General features: G+C 43.6%; 1 protein-coding gene across 2 annotated transcripts in view; it reads left to right on the top strand.

The window, feature by feature from the left end:
• Positions 1-25,612, top strand: part of UBN2 (ubinuclein 2) — an 85,605-nt gene that overhangs the window by 52,975 nt on the left and 7,018 nt on the right. For both annotated transcript variants that reach the window (XM_088468037.1, XM_088468036.1), the window contains 4 exons: positions 438-480; positions 670-2,277; positions 17,884-18,121; positions 19,105-19,194. In XM_088468037.1, coding sequence (XP_088324163.1) covers positions 438-480; positions 670-2,277; positions 17,884-18,121; positions 19,105-19,194 — 1,979 coding nt within the window. The remainder of the gene's footprint in view (positions 1-437; positions 481-669; positions 2,278-17,883; positions 18,122-19,104; positions 19,195-25,612) is intronic.

The raw sequence follows: 25,612 nt of genomic DNA, 5'->3' as shown, positions 1-25,612 counted from the left end.
AGGGGGGGGGGGGGGGTAAGCTAGGAAGGGCAGAGGAGAGGCAGGTAATCTTAAAAACTGGAAGACCTTGCTTATGTCTGAATGGTGCTACCCGGGAATTTCCTGGGTAGAAGCTGTAGTGTGAAAGGGGCGTCTAAACCAAATACCCGGAAATTTGCACAGGAGAAATTCCCGGGTCTGAGTAGGAAATTTTCCGGGTCTGAAAGGGATATTTGCTACACAGCAAATGCAAGTTAGTGTTTTTTTTTTTTTTTGTAATTTTTTTTTTAACTGAAATCACAAATTGGTGTAGTTGAAATCAAAATTCCATTGTATTTAATTTAACAAGATATAGTTCATGTAATACCCATAATTAATAAGTATTTTACCACAGTCATCATGAGCAAAGACCAGGGATGCATTTAAAATAAAATACAAATGTTCTGCTTTATTCACAGAGCCAAGAAAAAAGTTATTTTGGCACCTAAACCCAAGGCAAAGGTATGTTGAAATGATTTATTTTTTTAAGTTTCTACTTATTTTCATTTACTGGGAATACAGGTGTTAGTGCTACAGCAAAACTTTCAGATTTACATTTAGTAGTTTAGTTTGCACAATATCTACATGTGTTGATTGTCTGTCTGCTTATTCATAGCCTTTTCTTCTGTTTTTCCACCCCCTGCTTTCTAGGAATCAAGCCCTAAAAAGGAGCAGAAGACTTCCACGCCAATCTCTACTGTGGTTCGTACTCCTTCTCTAAATGCAGTTACACCTACTGGTGGTCCTATTGGCTCTGCTTGCACACCAAACTCTGAGACTATTTGCCTAGATGACTCATTGGATGAAGATCTTTCCTTCAAAACTCCTTCATTAGAGTCTGTCTCTGAAGCTCTGGCTGTGCTTAACAATGGATCTGCTGCATCATCCAGTTCTCACACAGAAACTCCCACCTCTCGTCCAAGAGTTGCCCTGAGAGAGGAAAAACTTGCTTCCATTATGAGCAAGTTACCATTGGGTGGACCTAAAAAGGCTGATCCTCCTCAGCACACGTCAAGTCTCATTGCTGGCCACTCGGCCCCTGTACCAAAGAAACCCCAGGATCTTGCAACAGCTCATTCAACAGTGGTGTCTGGGCTCATTGCAGGTTCTTCTATTCAGAATCCCAAAGTATCATTGGAACCACTGCCTGCTAAGCTTCTTCAGCAAGGAATGCAAAGGTCTTTGCAAGCTGAAGTTTCATCGTCCTCTACACCTGCTAAAGTGAAGGCTTCTTCTGCTTCTCAGGCCAAAGCATCATGTGCTTTCTCCTCCACTCCCTCTTCATCCACTTCAGCACCATTAACATCTTCGTCATATGCCCATGTTTCTTCATCCTCTTCACAAGTACAGAACTCTTCTTCCTTGCAGGCAGTCAAGGTCCATCCACCACTTCAACAAAATTATGTTACGCCTTTGCAAGCGACTATAAGCAAATCTCATACTAACCCTGTTGTGCGTCTGACCAGCAGCCCCCAGATCTCTTCTACATCGCCAGTTATCAAGACACCTGAAAAAGTAGTTTCTTACAGACCTCCTTCATCACCATCTCCAGGTAGCAGTCAACATACACCAGTATCTCGAACAGCTGCCTCTTCTACCTCTACTAACTTTATGGCAAAAAATGTGGGTTCACAAGGTTCAAATCCTGGGTTCAAGTCTCCTTATACCATGGCCCCTTCACCCAAGCCTACCACGTCTCCTAGTTCTTCCAGTTCAGGTACTCCTGTCTCCCAGAATACTCAGCATCATAAGCTGGCCAGTGGAATGAATATTGGACGTCCTTCACCCACGGTCAGCCCCATTTCTTCTGTCCGAGGTACAGTGGTTATTCAGGGAGTCAGAAATACCTCTGCATCTCCCAAGATCCCTAGCTCATCTCCCAAATCAGTCACACCTGTTAACAGGCAACAAAGCCCTTCCCCAAAAATGCTTGTTTCATCTCCAGTCCCATCTCCAAAAATGTCCAGTCAATCTCCAAAAATGCAAAGCCCGTCTCCAAAACTACCTAGCCCATCTACAAAATCATCCAACCCATCTCCTAAGTCACTGAATCATTCACAATCTGGACTTCTTAAGACCACAGTCCCTAGTTCTGTGCTACATGTACCCATCAGCAGAGCCAATCAAAATTCTAATGTTACAAATAGGACTCACCTTTCTGGGGGAACAGTGAGTGGAGCACTGGGTGCTACAAAACAGCTAATGCCTCACAGACAACCATCTGCCTCAGGTTCTCCAGTTACAGCAGCTACTGTACAGGTAAGTCCATGAAAGAAAGTGTAGTTCCACATTTTTTATAAAAATAAGTTTACTTTAAAAACATCAATAATTATGAACTAATCTATTAGTGTGGGCTTAACCAAAAACTACAAGTTGTGTACTTTAAAAGCATTTATCTTTACTGTATTTTACTTGTAAACTGTTATTCTGTGGCACAATGAAACCATTTGATCAGTGAAGTACCTCAGTCAATTTTATTTAACCATCTGTGCTCAAGCATGGATATCCTTAAAACCTGGACTGTTAGAGTGCCTTGAGGACTGGGTTTGAGAATACTAAGGGGTTGGGTATCTCCGAGGCTGAATAACCCCGCACCCTAAACCTAACCCTCCTGGGGGGGGAACCTAACCCTCCTGGGGGGGTGTCTAACCCTAACCTCCCCCCGGTGGTGTCCAATACTAACCCCCACTCCCCGCAGCCTAACCCTAACACTCCCAGGGGAAGGGTGCCTCTGCATTTACTTACGCTTCATAGCCAAATACAAACACACACATATATATCTCTCTCTATCTATACTGTATATATCATCTATTCACCGGCGCTCGTGGGTGGAGACGCCATGTTTTAGCAGGGTGCCGTCAAAAGGGCAGGGTGCATTCTGCCCCTTTGAAATCAGCAGTGCACGGCACACTGTGTGTGTGTGTGTGTTATCTCTCACAGGCTCGAAAAAGTTAGAGCAATATGTTGAATTTTTAGGTTGCATTAAAAAAGTAATTTGCACAGTAGGTTCTATAAAGTAAGTTTTCAAACTCCTAATTTTTCATTTGTTTGCAGATTAAAATTAAATGAAAAATTTGGCTTCCATAAGTATTTAGAGTAGTACACAGTAGAACTACCTTTCAATAACCACTTTAAGTCTTTTTGGGATAAGATTCTACCAGGTTTGCACACTTGTTTGGGAGTGATTTATGCCCATTTTGCCATGCAGATTTGGTCCAGAGTTGTTCAGGTTGGATGGATGACTCTTGTGAACAGCAGTTTTCAAATAGTACCATGGATTTTCAATTCGATTGACTTAACCATTGTTTTGTTAAACCACGCCAGTATTGCTTTTGTGTTTGGGATCACTGTTCTGCTGAAAGGTGAACTTTCTCCAAAGCTTCAGTTTTCTAGCAGACAAACAGGTTATCTCCCAGTGTTTTGCACCCTCCATCTGTCCTTCAATTTTAACAAGACCAGTGTTATCCCCTTTTGCAATGCGCACAGTCTAGCTTGTCAATCATTTTCTATCTGTGATTGACAGTTGGAGTCACAGCAACAGGCACCTGTGCTCACTCTTCATTAGATCCCTCCCACTCGGGACGTAGCATTGGAGTGGTGTTCCCAATCCTCAGCAAACACCAATACAACACACAGCGTTTTGAATTGGGGTCAAAAATCTCCTTTTTGTTTCATGACAATAAAACCTTATCTGACATTTTAGCTGGGTCACTACTATTTTCTGTCAACTAAATACCTGATTTGATGTGTTTTTTTTCTTCAGTAATGGTTTCCTTCTAGTCACCCTCCCCATACAGGTTAGTTGCATGCAGAGCTCTTGATATGGCTAACTGGTACACCTTCTCTCCAGTCTCTGCCAATAAACTCTGTAGCTCCTTCAAAGTAATAGTTGGCCTCTATGGCTTCTCTCAAGTAGTCTCCTTCCTCTGTTGCTGAGTTTTGAGGTACAGCATTGTGTCTGGTATGATGCAGCTTCCATTTTTTCGCTGGAAAATCCAAGGATATTATTTAGTTGCTTTTTACTGTATTCTTCATGTCTATAAAGTTCTTTTACTTAAGCTGGGTACACACTTAACGATGTGTGTACCCAGCAAATGCGACGGCTGACGTGCCGACATATCGAGCGGCCGGTACACATTACATTATCCAGTGCCTGACCGCCTGATATGACTGGCACCAGCTCCATTCACCTGCCTGGCGTTGTTCATCACATTGACAGATTGAGCAGCATGTACTGCAGATCTGTTGATGCGATTAACAACTCCACAGGAGCGCGCAAGGGGCAAAGTTGGCTACATACTATACGATGTAGACGATATGTTGGCCCGATCTGCTGGATTGGACAACCCCTGTCTAATGTGTACCCACTTTTAGAATGCTTAGAATGTTCTTTAGTTTTATTTTCACAGCTTTCATGCAGATTCACAGTATAATCAAGTTATTTACTTAGGTGGCCTTTTGTCTATAAATGTTAGTTTAATTTTATTCTTCCTCCATGGGTGGGACAGGCACTACACTGGGTATAGGTTGGCGGGATTGAGCCTGGGCACCACACAGTTAACATTGTTCATTACAGCTCAGGCTCCCTCCTCCCCGTATATCCAGCCACAGACACCTTAGTTTTTTTTTTTTTTTGTTGGTGCCTGCAGCATGAGGCACACAGTGTAAGCTATGCAGGCTGCTTTTGCAGTTTTTATTGATTTATTTATTTTTACTTTTTTATGAGTATGCATCACTAGGCATCTTGGAGGATGCCCTCACTGCTGCTCCATCACCCCAACGCCTGCGGCCGCAGTGCTGCCGCCTGGGTCAGCATCTTGTCTGGAGCTATGGAGCCGCAATGTGCAGCATGGGGACAGGTAGGCCCTCCCCGCGGGTGCCTTCCCCTCCCCGCGAGCGCCTTCCCTTCCCCTCCCCGCTTTCCCTCATGAGAGGCATTTTGTTCCAGGGTCACTCCTCCTCTCTCTATCCCATCCTCACAGACGCTGGGCGACCATTTTCAAAGTACCTGTAGTTTCAGCTTGTCTCTGGAGAGTGCAGTCTCCTGGTCTCCCTGTGTTCCTCTCCCTCAGCGGTCATGTTATACATTATAGCTCCTCCCTCCCCTCTTGGGGCGTTTTTTGAGTGCTTATTGCCTTCTTTTATTGCATTGAATTTTTGTGTGTTTTGACTGTTTAATGTACTTTGCATAATCTCTCCACATAGCCCCACGTATTTTTCTATTTGTGATGCATTTACGTTCTCTGCTCTGCCCTATTGGCACATCGCAGTTCTTGCTCTGGTGTGTGGGGTTCTTGCTTCTATGCTGGGTAATTGTAGGGCTTGTGCTGCGGTTTTCTTCGCAGGTTCTGGGCCACGATGGTCTTTTGTTCTCTGTTTTACAAATTCACAGCAGGAGGCCCCTTCAGCTGCGCCTGCTAGCTCTCTGCTGGCGTACAGAGTAATTGTTCCGGTTCCCGCGTCTCAGCAGGGCACAGGCTTCTATGCCAGTCTGTTTCTGGTTCGCAAGCTGAACTGGTCATTCCGACCAATTCTCAACCTAGAGTCTCTCAACAGGTGCTTGAGGATTCCCAAGTTCTGAATGGAATTGCTTCGCTCCATTATTCTAGCCATGGAGCTGGGGGACTTCATTGCCTCCTTAGACATTCAGGATGCCTATTTGCAAGTTCCATCCATCTTGGTCGTCAGCGATTCTTCAGGTTTGCGGTCCAGGAGTACCATATCCAATTTCGAGCTTTGCTATTTGGACTTTCCATGGCTCCTCGTGTCTTTACAAAGGTAATGGCTGCTCATCTTCGGAGCTGGGAAATATTTGAATTCCCCTATCTGGACGACTTGCTTCTCCTGACCCAGTCTCAGGAGCTTCTCAGGGAAGCACGTTGGATCTTCTCCAGGCCCACGGTTGGGTCATGAATTGGAAGAAATTCTCTCTGACTCCCTCTCAGGAAATGGTGCATTTGGGGACCTTGCTGGACTCCAGTGCTCAGCGGGTGTTCCACCTGGCAGACCAGGTTCAGGGTTTATAGTCCAAGATTTGTTTGTTTCTGCATCACCACCGGGTGTCAATTCACTCTTGCATGCAGATTTTGGGCTCTCTGGTCTCCACCTTCGACATGATGGAGTATGCCCAGTTTCATTCCTGGCCTCTCCAGTTGGAGATTCTAGCCCAGTGTAACAAATCCCATCTACAGCTCAGGTCTCAGATGATTGTTCTTTCTTAGGAAGTGCGTCACTTCCTCTTGTGGCTCCAGGGGTCCCATCTGACCAGGGAACCTCTCTTTTTGGTTCAGGACTTGGTCCTCCTCACCACCGACGCAAGTCTTCAGGGATGGGGGGGCAGTATCCTTTCAGCAGACTTTTCAGGGTTAGTGGTCAGCTCAAGAGAGCCAATTGCCGATCAACATTCTGGAACTCTGAGCGGTTTACAGGGCTCTGTGTCGGGCTTTGTCTCTTCGGAGTCTCCATGTCCAGGTACAGTCCGACAACGCGATGGCTGTCTACTACATAAACCATCAAGGCGATAGTCGCGCCTCCATGAGGGAAGTCAGTCACATTCTCCTGTGGGTGGGAAGGCATCTTCCGTCCCTGTCAGAGGTTTGCATTTACCGAGTGCAAAATTGGGAAGCGGACTTCCTAAGCCATCAACACGTTCATTTGGGCGAATGGGCCCTACATCTGGACGTCTTTCAACTCCTGGTTCTTCGCTGGGGCTTGCTGGACATTGACATGATGTTGTCTCGACACAATCACCAGGTTTCGAGGTACTGCGCTCTCACCAGAGTTCCGACATTTTTCTGGCAGATGCTCTGGCAGTTCAGTGGACCTTCCCGCTCCAGTACATCTTCCCTCCAATATCTCTGATTCCACGGGTCCTCCGGAAATTGAAGTTCGAGGGTGGCACGGTGAATCCTGGTGGCTCCCCGATTGGCCACGAAGGATGTGGTATGTGGATCTTCAGGGCCTCTCCTTCGACGCTCCTCTGCGTCTTCCACTGCGGCCAGATCTTCTGTCTCAGGGCCCGTACTTTCATCCAGATCTGGCCCGTCTCGCTTTGACGGGGTGGCTCATGAGACATCAGTCTTGAGCGCTAAGGGGTTCTCCAGGTTAGTTATTAACCCTATGCTCAATGCCCGTAATCCCTCTTCTGCTAGAATTTACCATCGGGTTTGGAGGACTTACTTTGACTGGCGTTCGGCTAGGAATCTTAACCTCAGGTCATTCCAACTCTCTCGAGTTCTCCTTTTTGCAGACGGGTCTGGATTTTGGCCTCTGCCTTGCTTCTCTAAAAGTTTCAGCCATTCTGTTCTTTCAGAGACAGATTGCGCTGTTGCTTAAAGTTGCGACCTTTCTTTAGGGTGTCCTCCACGTACAACCTCCATTTGTACTGCCAGTGGCTCCTTGGAATTTGTCTCTTGTTCTTAGGGCCCTTCAGTCTCTGCCTTTTGAGCCTTTTTACACAGTGGACATTAGACGGCTTATTTGGACGACTGTCTTCCTTCTTACCATAGCTTCTGCTTGGCGGTTGTCGAACTTGAGTGCATTGTCCTGTCGCTCTCCATTTCTCATCTTTCACCAGGACAGAACGGTCCTTTGAAGGCGACTAGGCTACCTTCCTAAAGTGGTTTCCAGGTTTCACATCAATCAAGAGATTGTAATTCCTGCTTTCCAGGTTCCGGATTCTTCTCCGAAGGAGGCCTCCTTGAATGTCATGCGGTCTCTCTGGATTTATGTGGACAGGACAAAGGACTTGGGTTAGACAGCTGCTCTTTGTCCTGTATGACTTTCGTAAACAGGACTGGCCCGGCTACTAAGCAAACGCTGGTCAGATAGATCCGTTTGACTATTCGCCATGCTTCTGCTGCGGCGGACCTTTCTGCACCGTCTGTGGTGAGGGCTCATTCAACCCGGTCGGTGGGAACTTCGTGGGCAGTGCGACGTGGTGCTTCTCTGCGAGACAACTATGTATGGCGGCCACATGTTCCTCTGCCAATACATTCCTGAAGTTCTATTCCTTTGACACCTTTGCCTCCCCTGATGCGGCTTTTGGGCAGAGAGTCGTCAGCGCAGCCCAGGAGCGCCCCTCCCTTAGGGGAATAGCTTAGGGACGTCCCAGCATAGAGCCTATGGAGGAAGAAGAAAAGGAGATTTTTTTTTTTTCCAAACCAAATGATTTTATATTATTGTGGCATAACAAAAATTACATCAGCCATTACTTAACTTCGAGCCCTAATGAGCTTCACAATGAATAATTACAACTTTTAAAAAATTCCCGACGTCTAAATATCCTGGATCATAATCCAATTGTTTTTTTTTTTATATATTCAGTGACTCTGAATACATGTGCAAGTGCATAAATAATACAGCTATATTGTTTACAACCAACTAAACGGATCCATATCATAATACAAGCCTTTAATGCATTTCTTTACATGTACAGGCTCTTCACAAACAGTTTAGGTTTAGGATCTTGTCCTAAAGACTTCATTTTTCACTTTTTTTTTTAGTATTTTTTTGGGGTTTTTTTTAGTATTTTTTTGGTATTTTTTTTGTATCTTTTATTCTATATTTCATTTTTTTGTCACTGTTTTATTATATGTATTGTTTGTACATTATACATTTGCATACTACGTCTCTCTTAGGAAATTACTTTTTATAAAATTCTGTAGAAACTGTTAGTAGTGGTGTATAAGCGCAGCCAAATTTCCATGTACCCTTTGATTTTTGTGCTTACCTGTTAAATCTTTGCTTCGATTCCATAGGGGACATAGGGCTCCCACCATGACGCACCTGGCTTGCGGGGCTTTGCTCTGCTTCCAGTTTTCCTGTTCACATTTCTTGTGTGTTTGGACCTGAGTGCATGCCAGTCTTTCTTCTCCTCCTTCTCGTTCCTGGCATTAGGCTTGTTAACTTAACTATGGTGCCTGTGGTTGGGGTATAGGGGTAGGGGGAGCCTGGACTATGTAGAACAAAGTTAACTATATGGTGCCCAGACTACATCCCACCTGACCAACCTATACCCAGCTTAGCGCCTGTGTCCCCTATGGAATCAAGGCCAGCTCCAGGGGTCGGAGCACCCTGTGCCGGCCCCCTCCAGAGCGCCCTATATTCGCAGCGCGTGACCGAAATGGGGTCTGTGGCCTAATTACCATAGGCCAAGCCCCCTACGGGACATTATTAGGAGGTGTGTCTGCCTCCAAATAACGTCAGGCAGGGGTGGAGCCTTACTAGCTGGGCTTCCCCCAGCCCTCACCAGTCACTGAATGGATGCCGCTCGCATGCGCGCAGCATCCATTCAGAGTCTCTAGTGTCCGGCACCGCCGCAGCAGTGGGGGGTCCCCAACCTCCTGATTTAACCACCCGCGGGCCACTTCGGCCCACGGGTGGAACAGCGGGACAGTAATGTCCCGCTGAAATCGGGATGTTGGGGAGGGGTGCACCCTCTATGGGTGGCGTCCCTGTGCGACTGCTCAGGTCGAACACCCCTAGAGCCGGCCCTGTATGGAATTAAAGAAAAGGATTTAACAGGTGAACGCACAAATCTCCTTGTTATGGAAATCTTTAATCTGTGTATTTCATCTTGTGAAGCTTCCACAACACAGGGGTTGTATATTTATGCAAACAGATTTTTTTTATTTTGTTAATAAGTTTTAAAAATTACTTTTAAGAGTACTTATTTGCAATCAGAATACTGTCTGGAACGATCTGTGTAATTTGTAATACGACTAATATCTTGACTTCTTTGAGGGTTGAAGTAATATTTGTAACACAAAAACGATGAGTAAATATCCTCTGTCGAATGCTGCATAATATAGTGGCACTATACAATAAACTATGAATTTGTGTGAACAAAAATCTTTGGCTAAATATTTTAAGGTAATATTTATAGCTAATTTATGGAGCGTTTTCTCCATCATCCTATTGAGGGATACTGGAACCATGGAGGTATAGGGCACTCAGACAGGAGTTTGGGAACTTTTTAAACATTTTCTCATGTCTGAAACCCCTCCCGTGTTCATCCCCTACTGTGACGAGTGACCTTTTATCTGTGTACTTAGAGAAAAATACTGAGGTAAAATAATAAGCACTGGTTCAACATATAGATAAGGAAGATCTCCCATGGAGATAGGAAATCAGTGTCCCAAACACTGTATTAATGTCAATCAAAATAGATTCATGATTGTTAGGATATCCTTCACATGTCTGACAAAAGCAAAAATTAGAACCTTGTCTAGATATGTGGACGTCTCTGAATTGATGTGTGAGCAAAGATAATATAAAAAAGGTTCGCTTGAGTTGGTGTGAAATAAAAATGAAGGAATTGTAGAAAAAAAAACTAGGTAAATGATGGGAAATGTAAAATACTATAAATTAGACCAAATAGATTAAATAAATAAAATAAAAATAAATTTAAAATTAAAACATGAAACCTAATATTATTAAACTAAGAAGAGTATGCAATACCTGTAAAGGGAAAAAAGTTAGTATAAAAATGTTTATAGCCTTTATAGTGTATATAGGCCCTCATTCAGAGCCGTTCGCTATTTGCGGTCGTTCGTTTAAAAACAAGGGGTGGCTATTCAAATGATCCGTACGCACATTGCAGTCTGTTCACACCTCTAAGTCTGAACGAACGAGCAAAACATACGCTCGTTTATTTGTTAAAAACGCCCCCTGGCCGCACGCATCCTACGTCATGTCCGCTATTTATTAGATTAATCGAGTACATCGACCAGCGTATGAACTGCTCGCTATTCTTGTGGTTGGTGTTTGCTACCACAAATTTGCGAGCAGTTCTGGCTATAAAATAACCCAGTGACGTGGTCAATGACGCTGCTGTTTTAAATATACACACCCATAAAACGCCCGTTTTGACCTTTAAGCACGCCTGCGTTCGGATCTCCACTCCCCATTTTCAAGCACCTTCCCCTGTTACCACCCACATACGCCTCATTCTGTCACTCAAAATAGCAGGCACTCGCTATATAGCGTACAAAGGATTTTCGGCCGCACTGACTGGTTCGCGCATGCGTACTAAAAAGCGTACGCATGCGCAGATGTGCAAACATCGCTCGGAACGAGCGTACTGCCGCTAACGAGCGGCTCTGAATGAGGGCCATAGTCCGTGCTGGGAAGTACAGGGGTTCCAATGGTGTCGGTACTGGCCTTGCGTGAAAAGCTGCAGATTTGGAATTAACTAGCTGTCCCTATATCTGCCTACCTTTTCTGCCATTATTCGCCGTATGCTGACTGGTTCCCTCTGTATGTGTCTAGTTCACCGTTCTTGGCAGGTTCGCTTCGTGAGTGTCTTGGTCACTTGCTCAAGCGGCATGGTATGATGACTTTTCACGGTCTGTGGCTTCCAATGCGTTTCAGGCTTGCGCCCTTTGTCAAGGATAGCGTCTGTCTAATGGTGTCCTTTTTATTGGTAAAACTATTGATTAATTGGGATAATTCTAATCACCTGCTGCTATGAAGCAGATGAAAGTAATAAGTGGCGACTCAGAAGACAGCAGATAGTCTGACTCAGTACGTACAGATGTATCCTTACTCATCTAGCCTCAATACGCTACGCATCACGACATGCCTGATGTGAGTGAGCTGCCAGGTCTCGTGCAACTCTGCTAGCGTCGTGTGTTTTTTTGTTTTGTTTTCTTGGATGCAACACGACAAGGAAGCGTCAGGAGATTATGCTAATTAATTTGATATGCAACACTTGTATACCTATGTGCGAATGAGTCTGTAAACTGTACTTGGCATGGAAAAAAGCTGCTGCAGTTGCATCATAGCATTTCGTATGCTGATTGAGTACAGTATACTTATTTCGATAATTGAATATACTGTAAAAGCTTCAACGAGGCATCGCGTCTAAAATTGTGCCCTTCGAAACTAAAATGTGCCCTGGAGTGAGTATTATTTTTGTATGTTGGACTAGCGTTTTACCTCAGTATTTTTCTCTCTGTACTTGCTTTGCTAAATTGTGGTTTTAGCCAGCTGCTTGAAGTACATGCTGCCACTTTTGAAGCTCCCTCGTTGAATATTTCTCATTTTGCTTGTTAATTTTTTTGTGTGCGCCAGTAGGAGCAGGGAAATTTGGCATTTCATTTAATTTGTAGACTACTTCACTGCTCCAGGTCTTTACAAAGGCTTAGCTCCCTTTTCTGAATATCATTTGTTCTTGCTATTTTATATTCAGAATAATAGGCAAAGCCAACCAATATAGTTTTGCCTATAAATAATGGCCCTTTAATTACTTAACTGACAATTGTATCCTGGCAAAACCAGTCAAATTCTTTAAAAAAAAAAAAAAATCTAAATATATATTTTTTTTACATTTAATTTAACCACTTAACTGGCTTAGTTGCATGGGATGCGACCACAGCCAGCTGTGCTCCAGCTAACAAGGTCACATCCAATGTGATCGCGCCACCCCGCTGTGTCTCCCAGTTTTTGAAGAGGAGATCCGTTCTACACATGTGCATAACTGATCTACTCCGACTCCCTGCAGTGATGCGGCGGTCTGTGACCGCTGACATCACTGCTGGAATCGCGCTCAAGAATGCAGTATTCTGGAGCGCATGCATCGGGGACCAAAGTGGGAGGAGGGGAACTTTGTTTCCCCTTAGCACTTTTTGGCTGATATCTGCTGCAGCAGGGAGACTGATGCTCAGTCCTCCCTGACACACGCTCCGCTGCGCTCTGCATGTGGGGGAGGGAGTAATGCCCCCCATGTGGTGTGGATCTACTATCAGTGGGGAAGGGGTAAAGTAATATGATGCTGGAGGAAGGGGATTTGGTAAAAACAAATGACACTTGTTGCAGTGGGAGAGAAGGAGGGGGTGGTGGTGCAAAAACTCTTTTTACATGGAGGTTGGTTTATAACATAGTGATTCTTTTACTAAGGGGGTGTGGGTCTTTCTGTTAATAGGATTTATGACAACTGGGGGGGGGGTGGTTCTGTTGCCAATGGGGGGAAGGAAAGTGATTTTAAATGGGGTCTATGAACACGAATGGTGAGATACCGCCTAGGCATTATTTTTTTTTAAATAAAATATATTTTAAAAATATACTTTTTTACCATTTCACTGTATAATAATTTTCCAAAAATTCCCCATAAATTGTCGGATTTTTTTTTATGATTGAATTAGGTCAAGAACATCTGTTTAAAACTTAAAAATATATATATATTTTTTTATAAAATTTATATAAAACACATTAATATATCATCGGTCGATAACAAAAAAATTATATCAGAATAATGATCATCGGGACATTGCAACTTTACATTTCCACAGCGGCTTCTCCTCTCTGCAGCCACTGGGTCTATTCTGGAGGGCTGAAGGCTGAATCATTTACATTTTCCCTGCGGTTGCTTCTCTCTGTAGCCATCCAGGTGCTGCTGGCCTGCCTGATCAGCAGTAATCTGCAGCACAGCAAACACTTGGAGAGGCTTCAGGGATGCTGAGATGTCCCTTTTTCCATTGGCGGCTGTCTTCCGGCTGCTGCCCAGTGGGAGAGTCTGACTGGTTGCATTGTTTGCGTCCATGTAAGGTAATGCACAGCCTCGCGTGGTCGCAAATGATGCAACCATTCCAGGCAAGTGGTTAATAGTAATTATTAATCATTCTTGTTTTGCAGTTTTCTCTTGATACATCCTGAAATGTTAAATTCTCAGTAGTATGCACAAAAATTACCAAGAAGCATGGTTTGTACTGTATTATGTGAAGAATAAAATTACTAGTAGTCATAAAGTTTAAAAATTGTACAGCAAGTATTCGATCTGCCAGTAAGTGCTATGGTGGTACAGGATATCCAGTGACTACTCCCAATGTCCTTTATAACCCATTGCTGCTCTGTTTACTACTGCAGACTTCCTGATGTTTCCTTATGCTGCATACACACAGCACGATTAAACAGGACACTATGAACGTTATCGTTCATATCGTTCTATTTTTGGCCCCCTCAAACAACCAAACGATGGCCGATATAGATATCGACCATCGCCCGTGCATGCAGGTCAACATGGTCGATATCGACCATGTTAGCCTGTTTACTATAGGGACACGCGATCGTTATAGTAGTTGGGAGGTTGCTGGATGCACATGCAGGACCATCAGAAAACGATCAGACAATCGTCTGGTCGTTAAGTCGCTCTATGTGTACGGAGCTTTACTGCTGGTTACCTTTCATACTTGCTGCTTGTTCACAGGGAACATACCGGAGTGAGCGAAGCAGCATTTAGTGTTTGCAGGTTTGGTGTCCTGCCAGTCATCCTTGCCGCCACATCACCATGTAAATATTTGGGGACCAGGTTTTACTGAAGGATAGTCCAACCAACATTTGACTTTAGAATTATGTGGTCAATCAGCTGTAAGACCAATGTTGTGTAATGTTTCCATTCACATGGACTTTTTTAAGATGGGCCAGTCTGTATATGTTGAAAGTTGGGCAGTTACCAGTTAAAGATATAAAGATTACCTAAAATGCTGAAAAAGCAATTGGTAAAGTGGGGAATACACTTCTAAAGTTAATCCGTTTGTTTGTGGCAAGCAGTGTGGTGAATGAATGTACAGGGTTTCTATTCTAACACAGTTCAACTCCTCTTCTGGACATTCTTTACAATGCTTTGACTGGGCATCTGAAAATAGTTAATTTGGGATTAAAAAAAACATGTGTTTGGAAAGACTCTGCTAAAGAAGATATGCATGCCATCATAGGACTGGAGGATTCCGGGTACTGAGGAAAGACTACACAGGGCTGCACCTTATGTCCACAGCGAAGCTAATGGGACTTGAACCAGGTTGCTCAAAAGGGGTTAGGTATGGAATCCCAGCTGTCGGGGTGCCGCTGGTCAGAATACAGACAGAGGCATCCCGACAGCCAGAATCCCGACACCCATAAGAAAGAACGGTGAGTATTTTTCTAACACCCCCCCCCCCCCCACCTCCCCTGGTGCCTACGCCTAACACTATCTACCCAGGGCCAAACTCTAATGCCTAACCCTAACACCTCGGTACTTACCTCGGCGACAGTATTCAGACCGTCTGCATCCCACACGCCGGGATGCCGACTACATCCCCTCAAAAGAACAGCCGGGACTGCATATGTATTAATTTATAAAGCAATAATCTTTTTGCAAATCATTGATTTATTTTTGCTTGAGAAAGGTACACTTGGTCATGGAGAGAATATTGGTTTATAATTTACAATAGAATTGTATTACATGTGTGATTAGTATTTCACATCTGATTGCATTAGACCTACATTTTACTGTTGTGCTAAATGTATATGATCATGAGAGTTCATAGAAATTATTTTTACCTAACAAGCGGCTTCCTACTGATCACGGGATGGAAACTCATGAAAAGGAGATGACAGGCATATATAGAATAGCACATAGCTGTTAGAGCGATGTTGTACATAACAACCAGATTGTCATTTTATGTCAAAGGAAAAATAACAAAATAAAAGCTAATTTCTGTTATGGTTAAAACCACCTTTTCTGTGCAGTTCTCTGTGGAACCCTTTTTGTAAATATCCATCACTGACTTGTATAATGCTAATATATCTGTGGTGACCGGATAGGGTGTTGTCCATTATGTATCTGGCCATTCATTTTTTTTTCTGGATATAATATATTTAATGGAGCCCAGATTAGTGTGTTTTAAAAAAAAAAAAAAAAAAAAAACCCAGTAATGTTTTAAGGTATGTATAGAGTTGGTGAAAATGCATGGAAAATTACACATTTTAAAGCCTTGCTTTGATCCTTACATAAGGAATAAAAACTGCTGGTGTTTGAGAATGTCTATGATCAGTGACAACAAATCTTGTATTCAAACAAAGTGGTGCCGTTGTCAGTATATGCAGATAAAGAGCCGGTTCTTACACTTACATACAACATGCTGATTGAAAGACATGAGACAGTAAAGTTATTTCATATAGAATATTCACCTACACTAAGCATTACTGGGCAGATGTTTACATACAAAGTATTACTACATTATAGTAGTGTTCTGCAGCTCAGTTATGGGTAGATACATTTTCTTGGATGAGGATTGTTAGACATATGAAGGAGTCCCCTTTGTTTAATAAAACTAACAGAGTAGTGGACCAGTTACCAAAACCACATTTCAATATTATATACAGTAGACAAACATTTGCCCTGTGAAAAGTAGACATCTAATATAATGTTCTGTTGATAGTGATTACACGTTCTCTGTAAAACACTGACATTGTTTATGTAAAATATGATGATGATGCTGTGTGGAATCAAAATTGGTGAACTGCATGAGTTACAGAACATCCTGGACAGTGATCTGGAGCAGATTGTGAAGAGAGGTTAGGGTTAGGCTAGGGGGAGGGAGCGAGGGAGGGCTAGGGTTAGGCACACCCCCCCCCCCCCGGGGGACTTTAGGTTTAGGTGGTGGGGAAGGGGGGGGATTAGGGTTAGGCACCCCTAAGGGAGGGTTAGGGGAGAGAATTAGGTTAGTCAATACTTACCTTGGGGACAATCGGAATTTTCACCCATGTCGGGCAGCCACTATCGGGATTCATGTCCGGCGGTAAATCATACCGATTCCGTCCAGATGTATGCTGTATCTCCATTATAATGGTATTGCGGTGTTGGTAAACTCATAAGCAAATGAATAACCTGTCACTTTGCTCTCACTATAAAATTAAAGAAACATTGCAAGTACAGGTTAGGTACACAGTAACTTTGGTTTCTTAAGTCTTCTATATATCTCAGTATGACTTTCCACAACTAAAATGTGGTTACTGGCCGTTGCTGACCCAGGGCCGTATTCAATGAGCCGCTTTTATTTTGCAGCCGTCGGCAGAATGTACTTTTCACCGACTTCGTGTCTATTGGATGTGAACTTTTCATGCGTGGCCCCGAATCTCGCCCTATTCCTTCCAAAGGATGCAAAAAGTGCTGTCAGATTTGGGGAAATCAGCCTGACACCCACCAAAAGATGCACCAACATTGGGGATCAATCTAGATGCCCCCGAATAGCCCTGCTGAAGGTATTTGGGGTACTTAGATGCTCCCAATAGCTGCTGATTAGCGTCTTTGCACAAGGGGTGAAGAATAGCATTTAGCAGTTTTGTTTTTTTGTTGAAAATAACTAGTCCCAGCAAATTGGGTGCAAGCATGAAAATGGGTGCAAGCATGGTTAAAAATCGCAAAAGTGAAGTTTAAAAAACGCACCTTCAGCAAGCACCTGCAATCCAAAAAACGCCTCCCCCATACTTGCAGACCCCCCAAAAGCTTATTTTGCTAGTTTAAGTTTGTACCCTGACTTTGATTTATTTTTTTCGCCCCCTTTTTTCAAAGTCATTTTTTGGGGTGTTAGTTTTTTTTTAGGATTTTTTTGATGCAGTTATGCTTTGGGAGGCTATCCCAAGGGTGCTAAGGGGTTTCCCGACGTTTGCACCCCAAAACTGTAATTCTGCACTTTTTTTCACCACCTATTCATAGGTGAATCTTTTTCGCCAATTACATTGCATTGCGTTTTCGCGTCCGTGAAAAGTATTTGGAATTGAATATGGAGATACTTTTCCGCCTGGCGAAATGACTTCATTGGCAAAACCTTTTCGCTTCTAATTGAATACGGCCCCCAGTCTGATTATCTAAAATGAAATAGCTGCCTGCTGAAATAAGTGTCAGTTCAGAGTAATGTGCAGACCTCAAATCATGGAAGAACAGGAGTCCAGGGGGTAAATGCCACCCTTGCCAGTCAGTTTCTTTTGTCTGAGGCTATTAACTTTAGAACATAATAGCCACTGAAAAACTTGCTTGGTTTGTATAAAATAGAAGCAAATTGTGTGTTGGAGCTTCTTGGCACTAATATTTAATTTCTCTTACAGTCCGCAGCAGCGTCTTTACTTGCAAATACTTCTCCATTGACCCTCATGACATCACCACTGTCTGTAACAAGCCCAAATGTGACAACAGCATCGCTCAACCCATTTGGCATGTTGGGTGGACTTGTCACCATGCCATTCCCGTTTCCTTTGGAGCTGCTCAGCTTTGGGAGTGACACTGCTGGTGCAGTAACGTCCCCGGGTTCTACCTCACCAGCTTTTCACCACAATCTCTCACAGAGTAAGAGCTTTTTTTTACAGGTTTAAGCAGATTTTATTAATGTTGGTGTTTTCAACTATTCTTATAACTTTATGTGTCTGAAACATCAAAAACAAAAATTGTGCTTTTTCATTTTGGTTTTGTAGCACCTTGATTGCAGAATTCTGAGACCCTACACACTAGACGATATTTTTAAAGATTTGGCCGATTCTGACGCATCGGAACAACAAATCGTTCAAATCGTGCAGTGTGTATGCACTATGTGCACTCCTGTTCGTCGCATATTGTACAGGCAGGAAGATCTGTCAGTCTCGTTAGCGATTTGCAGCAGATAGTGCAGTGTGTACGCACTATCGAACGACCAGGCGATATGGTTACATTATATAGTAAACTAACCACCAAATGATGCATGATATATTGTTTGTTAGATTGCACAGTGTGTATGCATTAGATCGTTTCCCGGGAGCTCAGGGGAAATCGTTGACGACATCGCATCGTTTGCAAGTAGTCTAATGTGTACCTAGCTTTAGTCCTTTTTGTTATCTTATTTGGAGCAATTATACCATTCGACTACATAGCAAAGCAAATCCATGTCCAGTGTACTTTTTTTCTCAACTGTTTAAAATATACCTTGATATAATTGGTGAACACCAGAATCTATAGACCTGTTGATTTTTGTGAGGAAATTGCCAAGATCAACCATTAACCATTTTCGCAAATCACACAGGCCTAAAATTCCAATGGTATGTTGGCCTATTTAGCAGGACATAAGCCAGCAGAAAACATCTATCTGTTAATTCAGTTAGAGTTCTACACCAATCAAAGTCTACATCTTTTCAATAGTATATTTCTCATGCGTAGCTAGATATGATCAGAGATCTGGTTGTTTAAATGGACTGAACGACTGTTGATGGTTTTAGCACCATGTAGGTTACACTAATCCCTTCTTTTTTTCCTGGATAATTTCCTCTGTAGTAACTTTTTTTTCAATCTTCTTTACTTAGATTTACTAAAAGGGTTACAGACAACCGCTACACACACACCCACAATCTCTCACTCCAGTTTGACTCCTCACTTGCAACAAGCATTCACAGGTAAGAAGTAATGACCATTTCTTTTATCTCCTGTTTCTTACACCTTTTTCAGTGACCAACATTATGCTTTTAGATTAGCACAATTTTTTTATTTTAGAAGTTTGTAAAGGTCCATTTGCATCTATATAGCTATTTTAATGTGCTTTTTTGTGCACTAGGTAAAATATAAAGTGTGGTTGTGAGCAGTTCACAAAGTGTACATACAAATCTATAAGCCATTTACTAGGGTCTGTTTATATAAGGAAACCTAGCTTAGTGGATGAGAGACAGGCATATTCTGTAGTTGAATGAAAAAACTGGTAGTTGGATATAAAGTAATTTTGGCACCAATAATACTACCAATAAGAGGAGTGGCTCTGTAGTATGAGTTCTCGTTTTATCCTATGTATGCTCTGGATGGCTCTTTTTAAATACAGCATCGTTGACACCTCCTAGGCCCTGGGTGGCGGCATCGCTCATGCACCCAGTTACTGCTTATCACTGATGCAAATAACATAGGGAGAGCAATGTAACCAAATGCATAGAATAACATATACACATTGTAGATAATAAACAGTGCAAGCTACATAGGGAGAGCGCTGTATCCAACTATATTAAGTAGCAGACTATGACACCGATAATGAACAGGGCAATCTACATCAGGAGAGAGCTGAACTGAACATACAACATGATATACAGTGCAATCTATACAAGGAGAATACTGATCCAAGCACAGAATACTATCTTCTGATGTAGGTAATGCCACAATGTGCTTAACTATACACTGTGTAGTAAATGTACAGTGCAGTCTACAGAACAGTGCTGTACCTATACATATACAATACAGTCCCTATTGTAGACCACAGGTTCTCAAACTCAGTCCTCAGGACACCAAACAGTGCATGTTTTCCAGGTATCCTCATAGAATCACAAGTGCAATATTCTCTCCACCTGTAGATCTTTTAAAATGTGTCAGTGAGTAATGAATACACCTGTGCACGAGCTGGGTGACCTGGAAAACGTGAACTGTGTGGGGTCCTGAGGACAGAGTTTGAGAACCACTGTTGTAGACCATATACACTGCAATTTAGGTAAGAATACATAAACATTTGTTTACAGAGTAGCAACCTATATAGGGGTTATTTTAGGCATGGTTTGGAGTACTTGTTTCTGATTTAAAACTACCAGTGCAGTTTGGAGTTTACAGCAAGCTGACTTTATATACAGCAATACAAGTGTGTGCAGGGACCTCAGCAGTTGTAGTGAAGTGAGCAAAAGAACATCAGTTAAGATTGTTTCGTCTCATCTGAGGAGCACTGACCCTGGTGATTAGGTACCCCGTAACTACTTAGGTCTTTCCTGTAGCTCCTCAGTTATTAGTGTCTGCAGGAGAGGCACAAAGATTTTGGTGCTTAGGGTTTTTAATAATTCCTAGTTTTAATATTCTCCCTATTGTAGCCTGAATCCTTTTATGGGATCAGACTCTAGGGGAGCGTGATTAGGACATCGCCGGCAGCCGGCATAGTCTCCCCTGCCTCAACACGCTCCCAGCCCTGGAAGAAGGTCACCACACCTGCGGGTGCTTGGGCATCTAATCGCTCCCTATGGAGGTCCCTCTCACCGGCCATGACGGCACCCTACCTGTGAGTTGCGGCTTTAATTAAAATGGCTCGCACAGCCTACTGGGCTGCTCCTTAGGCTCCGTTTCTACCTGGGGTTAATACTGGGAGCACAGCCTTATGCTGGCTCCTGGTCTGCTTAGTTTAAATTAGGCACAGTCTTTATGGCTGCTACCAGAACAATGCTGTGCGGCAGAGCGGGTAAGTTAGACCGGAGCCTGCACCTTCGGTTCCCATGGAGACTTGGTTCCGAAGAGTGCAGCCTTCCTGGTTTACTAATTTTTAACTGAGGTGAACTTGGCACCAGTTTTGAATACATTTAAACTTTGCGCAGGTTTTCTTATACAGCCGCCATATTGGATAACCCCTCCTCCATGTACTGGTGGGGTTATACTCAGCAAAATGTTGTCAATTTAAATGTAAGCATTTTGGACACTCTAGACCTGCTAGCTCACAGCAGCATGAATGGTTCGGTGTTTGATATTGCTGCTTTACAGTGCTGAGGTTGTAGGTTTGATTCCCACCACAGGCCTAGCTGTGTGGAGTTTGTATGTGTCCCCTGTACTTGTAATTTTATGCGCTGCTTTCTGATCCCAGAAATGTAGCACTATGTAGTATGCCCCTGGTATGCTCGCACCAATCTAATATTACTAATGACTTACAAACGCTGCTAATACAGCTTGCAGCAAACCATTTTTCAATAATAAAGTTTCCCCTCCTGGTGCCTTACATGGCTATATAGGAGTTTGCCATTTCAAATGGCACAATGAACCCAGTCACTCCCTACCGTTGGCAGTACAGGACGGGTGACCAAAACTAATTGGGACCAAAGTGGCACTACTCATTAGATTAATTTAGTCCACATCCCTATTTCCGTAGTTGATAGCCACAACCTACTTGTTGGGCTGTTGACAGATGTCCCAGTCTCTGACTTGGTATGTGCCAGCTGGGCAGTTACTGCTTACATTTAGGAACTGCATTACTGATAAAACCTTTTTTAACTTTATACAAAAGTTTTGGGTATACTATCGAAATAGAACTGTTTTTGTAACATATTCAGCTTATATGTACAGACTGTGGTACTATTGTCTGTATACTATGCCTATGGCTGTGCAGCCTATAAATACACCGCTCTCAACATGCCCGATTTCATCATGATCATGGAAGCTAAGTAGGGTCAGGCCTGATTATATACATATATCATGCTAGTGAATAAAACTCTGGTCTTCTAAGTCAGACTGCCTGGGAATACCAGGTGTCGCGTGCGTGTGTGCGTGTGTGCGTGTGTGTGTGTGTGTGTTTTAGAGGAGATTTAGAAGGGCCTTCCATGTTGCAGACATTTTGGTCACTTCACATGGGGTCTTAACACCCTTTTGTCTGAATGAAGTGTGCACCTTTGGGATGTCCTACTTCTTGGAACTCTCCCTTACTAGAGAATAGTGTTTCAAGTTCGAAATAGCGAGTACCGCTCTCGGGGCCTTTTTTCCCAGCCTTCACTAGTCTTCAGACTTAAGGTGCGTACACACTGGGCGCTATTTTGGACGACGGAACGACGACTCGTCGGACGAGTTGTCTTCAGTTTTTGCACAAAAACTATCAACGATAACGACCAGCGTTGTGCGCTCCATCTGGTTGTTGGTCTTTGACGTTCAATGCGATATTGTCATGTTGCATGTTCGGGAATGAGGGAGGGAGCCTGGTACTGAACGATATCGTTCATGATATAGTTCAGCGTTTGTGCTCAGAGTCATTACCGACACTGAGCACACCCCTGCCAAGGACACACTAGACGATTTGCTCCATGAGTGATATCGCCCAGTGTGTACGCACCTTAAGGCCCGTATTCAATTAGCCAGGAAAAGCCGGACCGCGATGTTTTCGTCGCCTTTGCGTGTTTTTAGGCAATACTTTTTCCGTGCGCGCTCCCGCTTATCCGTATTAAGGGCCTGATTCAGAGCCACTCGCGAGCGGCTGTCCGCTCGCAAGTGGGTCGATGTTGTGCACTGAGCATGCGCACGATGGAGGGAGCTCCGTCGTGCGCATGCGCCAGACGCGACGAGCGAAGGACTTTCCTTCGCTCGTTGTGTCTGATCAAAGGGGGCGTGCTGTCGATGTTGTTTGACAGCATGCCCCCTTTAGTGGGCGTGCCTCCCTGACGGGGGCATTCCCAAAGGAACGCCTACCGTCAGAAGCCGGCCCACTGACATCACTAGTGATGTCAGTGGGAGTGATATAGAGCCAAAATCACTCCGGGCCTTGCGGTTGAAAACCTCAACCGCAGGCTCCGGCTCGCAGTTTCGATGGTCGCGATGGTCAAGACCAACGCGGCCATCAAACTGCACGCTCGTATAGGCTGTGGGTGGTGACCCACAGCTATACGAGCGTCCAGGAGGACGCTCCATAATTATGGAGGGCGGCCCTCATTCAGAGCGTGCGCTCTGCTCAGAGCGTACGGCTCTGAATGAGGGCCTAAATTCCAAAACACTCAAAGGCAAACAGGCAAAATCGGCGAATAGGGAAACTGGCGAAGTGTCTAAGATTTTGGGGAAATCAGTCTGTACCCCAGAAAAAGCTGCACTAACATTAGAAATCAATATACGGTGACAAACTCCCCTAATTAACTGATTACTTTTCTGTGCTGTTCTCCAAGGGGCTTTCCATAAGGCAAAAGTGTTAACTAAGTGGCACAGGGAACAAAACATCAAAATTTTGGGTCAATGGCCAGGAAACTCCCCAGACCTTAAAGATTGACCACAAATTCTCAATGGGATTAAGAGGCGGGTTGACAAACAAAACCCCACAAATTCTGACAAACTGTAAGTATTGATTAGGCAAGAATAGGCGGCCATCAGTCAGTATGTGGCCCAGAAGTTGATCGACAGCATGCCAGCGCGAATTGCAGAGGTCTTGAAAAAGAAGGGTCAACACTGCAAATATTGACTCTTTGCATAAACTTAATGTAATTGTCAATAAAAGCCTTTGACACTTATGAAATGCTTGTAATTTTGCTTCAATATACCATAGTAACATCTGACATAAAGGTCTAAAAACATGGAAGCAGCAAACTCTGTGAAAACCAATACTTGTCATTCTCAAAACTTTTGGCCTTGGCTGTAGAAGTGTTCTAATAGCCCTAATAAAAGTGATTTGTGTTCTCAAAGTGACATAATTGGCTGTTATATGCATAAATGCTGAAAAATGATAGAAAGCAGTTTCTTTTGGGAAAAATATGTACAGAGGTCAAATTTGGGGTACATGAAAATGGGTACTAGCATATTTTGATGTCTCTAAAGTGAAGATTTAAAAAATCTCAAATACACCTGCTGCAGTCTCGTGCAATCCCCAAAACACCTGTCCCATCCATATAGCCCCCCAAAGTACCAGGCCTCCCACTTTTTACCCATTTTCCAACACTTTTAATTTTCGCCCCAAAAATAACATGTAATTTTTTGTTTACATTTTTTTGGACTGATTAGTCATTAGGGGGGTGGTGTCCAAAGGCTTCTGTAACAAATCCCCACATTTGCACCCCAAAATAGAGATTTTGCACTTCCAATTCGCCTGCCTATACAGAGAAAATTTTCGCCTGTTTCCAACTTATCTCCATATTCAATTACAGGAGGTTTCGCCTAAGTGGAAAAAAACTGCTGTATTTGAATACGGAGATAAGTTGAAAACATGCGAAATGTCCAAATCGGCAAAAACTTTTCTCCAAACGGCACTTTTCGCGGCTGATTGAATACGGCCCTTAGTTTCATGGGGGTGGTGGCTAATCATTTATTAATGATGGTCAACAGACTACATGTCCCCAGCAGGATTGTCTGCATTTTCTCTGGCTTTTGCTGAACGAAGTGGTTTCCCTCTGCCTTTTTATCTTACCCCTCCCATGAAAGGCAGAGGGAGTGTGTAGTAGATTCAATTTTTCTAGGTATTGGGCCAGTAATCCTGGTCTAAAGTATCATGCTGTTTGAACCTGTGAATTCTGCAAGCAGTGTTTGGGTGTTCTGTCTGGTACAAGCAAGGCTGGTCTTCAATTGTTTGGCTGTGCTGGTCTACTGTTTATAACCCTGTACTACTTTCTGAGGGTTAAATTCTCTGGTCTTTGGGCCACAACCTCACATCAGTTGGCCCTTGGGATGCAGCCAGACACTGTTATGTTTTCGTTCTTCCGGGACTTTTATATCAGTACTTTGGAGTTGAGAGTGCAGTTTTGTGGTGTCTGGAGTGGATTGTTTCCTCTGTTGGAGGTTTAGGTACCATTTTGACTCTTGGGTCATTCCAGCTTCCAACCTGACCTCTTAGATTTTCATAAAATTTGGTAGGATGATCGAAGGCATAAAGTAACTTTCATATGTAAAATTTTAGCTCTCAGTGATACATGGTGTTCATGCAACAGTAGGTTGAGGTGGACTGCGCACAACCGTGGTGTGGTCTAATTGGAGGAAAATGTGGAGGGGATGCGAGGTGGGGTGGGATGGTGTGTGTGTGTGTGTGTGTGTGTGTGTGTGTGTGGGGGTGCATGTGGAGTGCTGCACCTTCTTACCGGAGTACAAAGTCCTGATATTGGTAGAAATGATAATAGTTGGTTGGGTGAGCTCTTCTTATGGATGATGGGTAAGCTGGGTGGTGTCTGTGCGGGGAGGTGGTGGTATGTAGTGTGGTGTGTAGTGCTATGTGAAATGACACACGATGTTTGGGCCAAATCATTTGAGAGGCACAGTGCTGCTCCAATAAGGTCCAGGGGGGTAGGAAATAGGGTCTGGTGGGAGACGTATGATAGGCTGGGCTCCGGTGGGAAGGTAGGTCGACCCTTTCAGGGG

The sequence above is a fragment of the Taudactylus pleione genome, unplaced genomic scaffold, assembly GCF_031769625.1.
Source record: "Taudactylus pleione unplaced genomic scaffold, aTauple2 ptg000080l, whole genome shotgun sequence".
NCBI lineage: Eukaryota > Metazoa > Chordata > Amphibia > Anura > Myobatrachidae > Taudactylus > Taudactylus pleione.
This window is presented reverse-complemented; position numbering and strand designations above follow the sequence as displayed.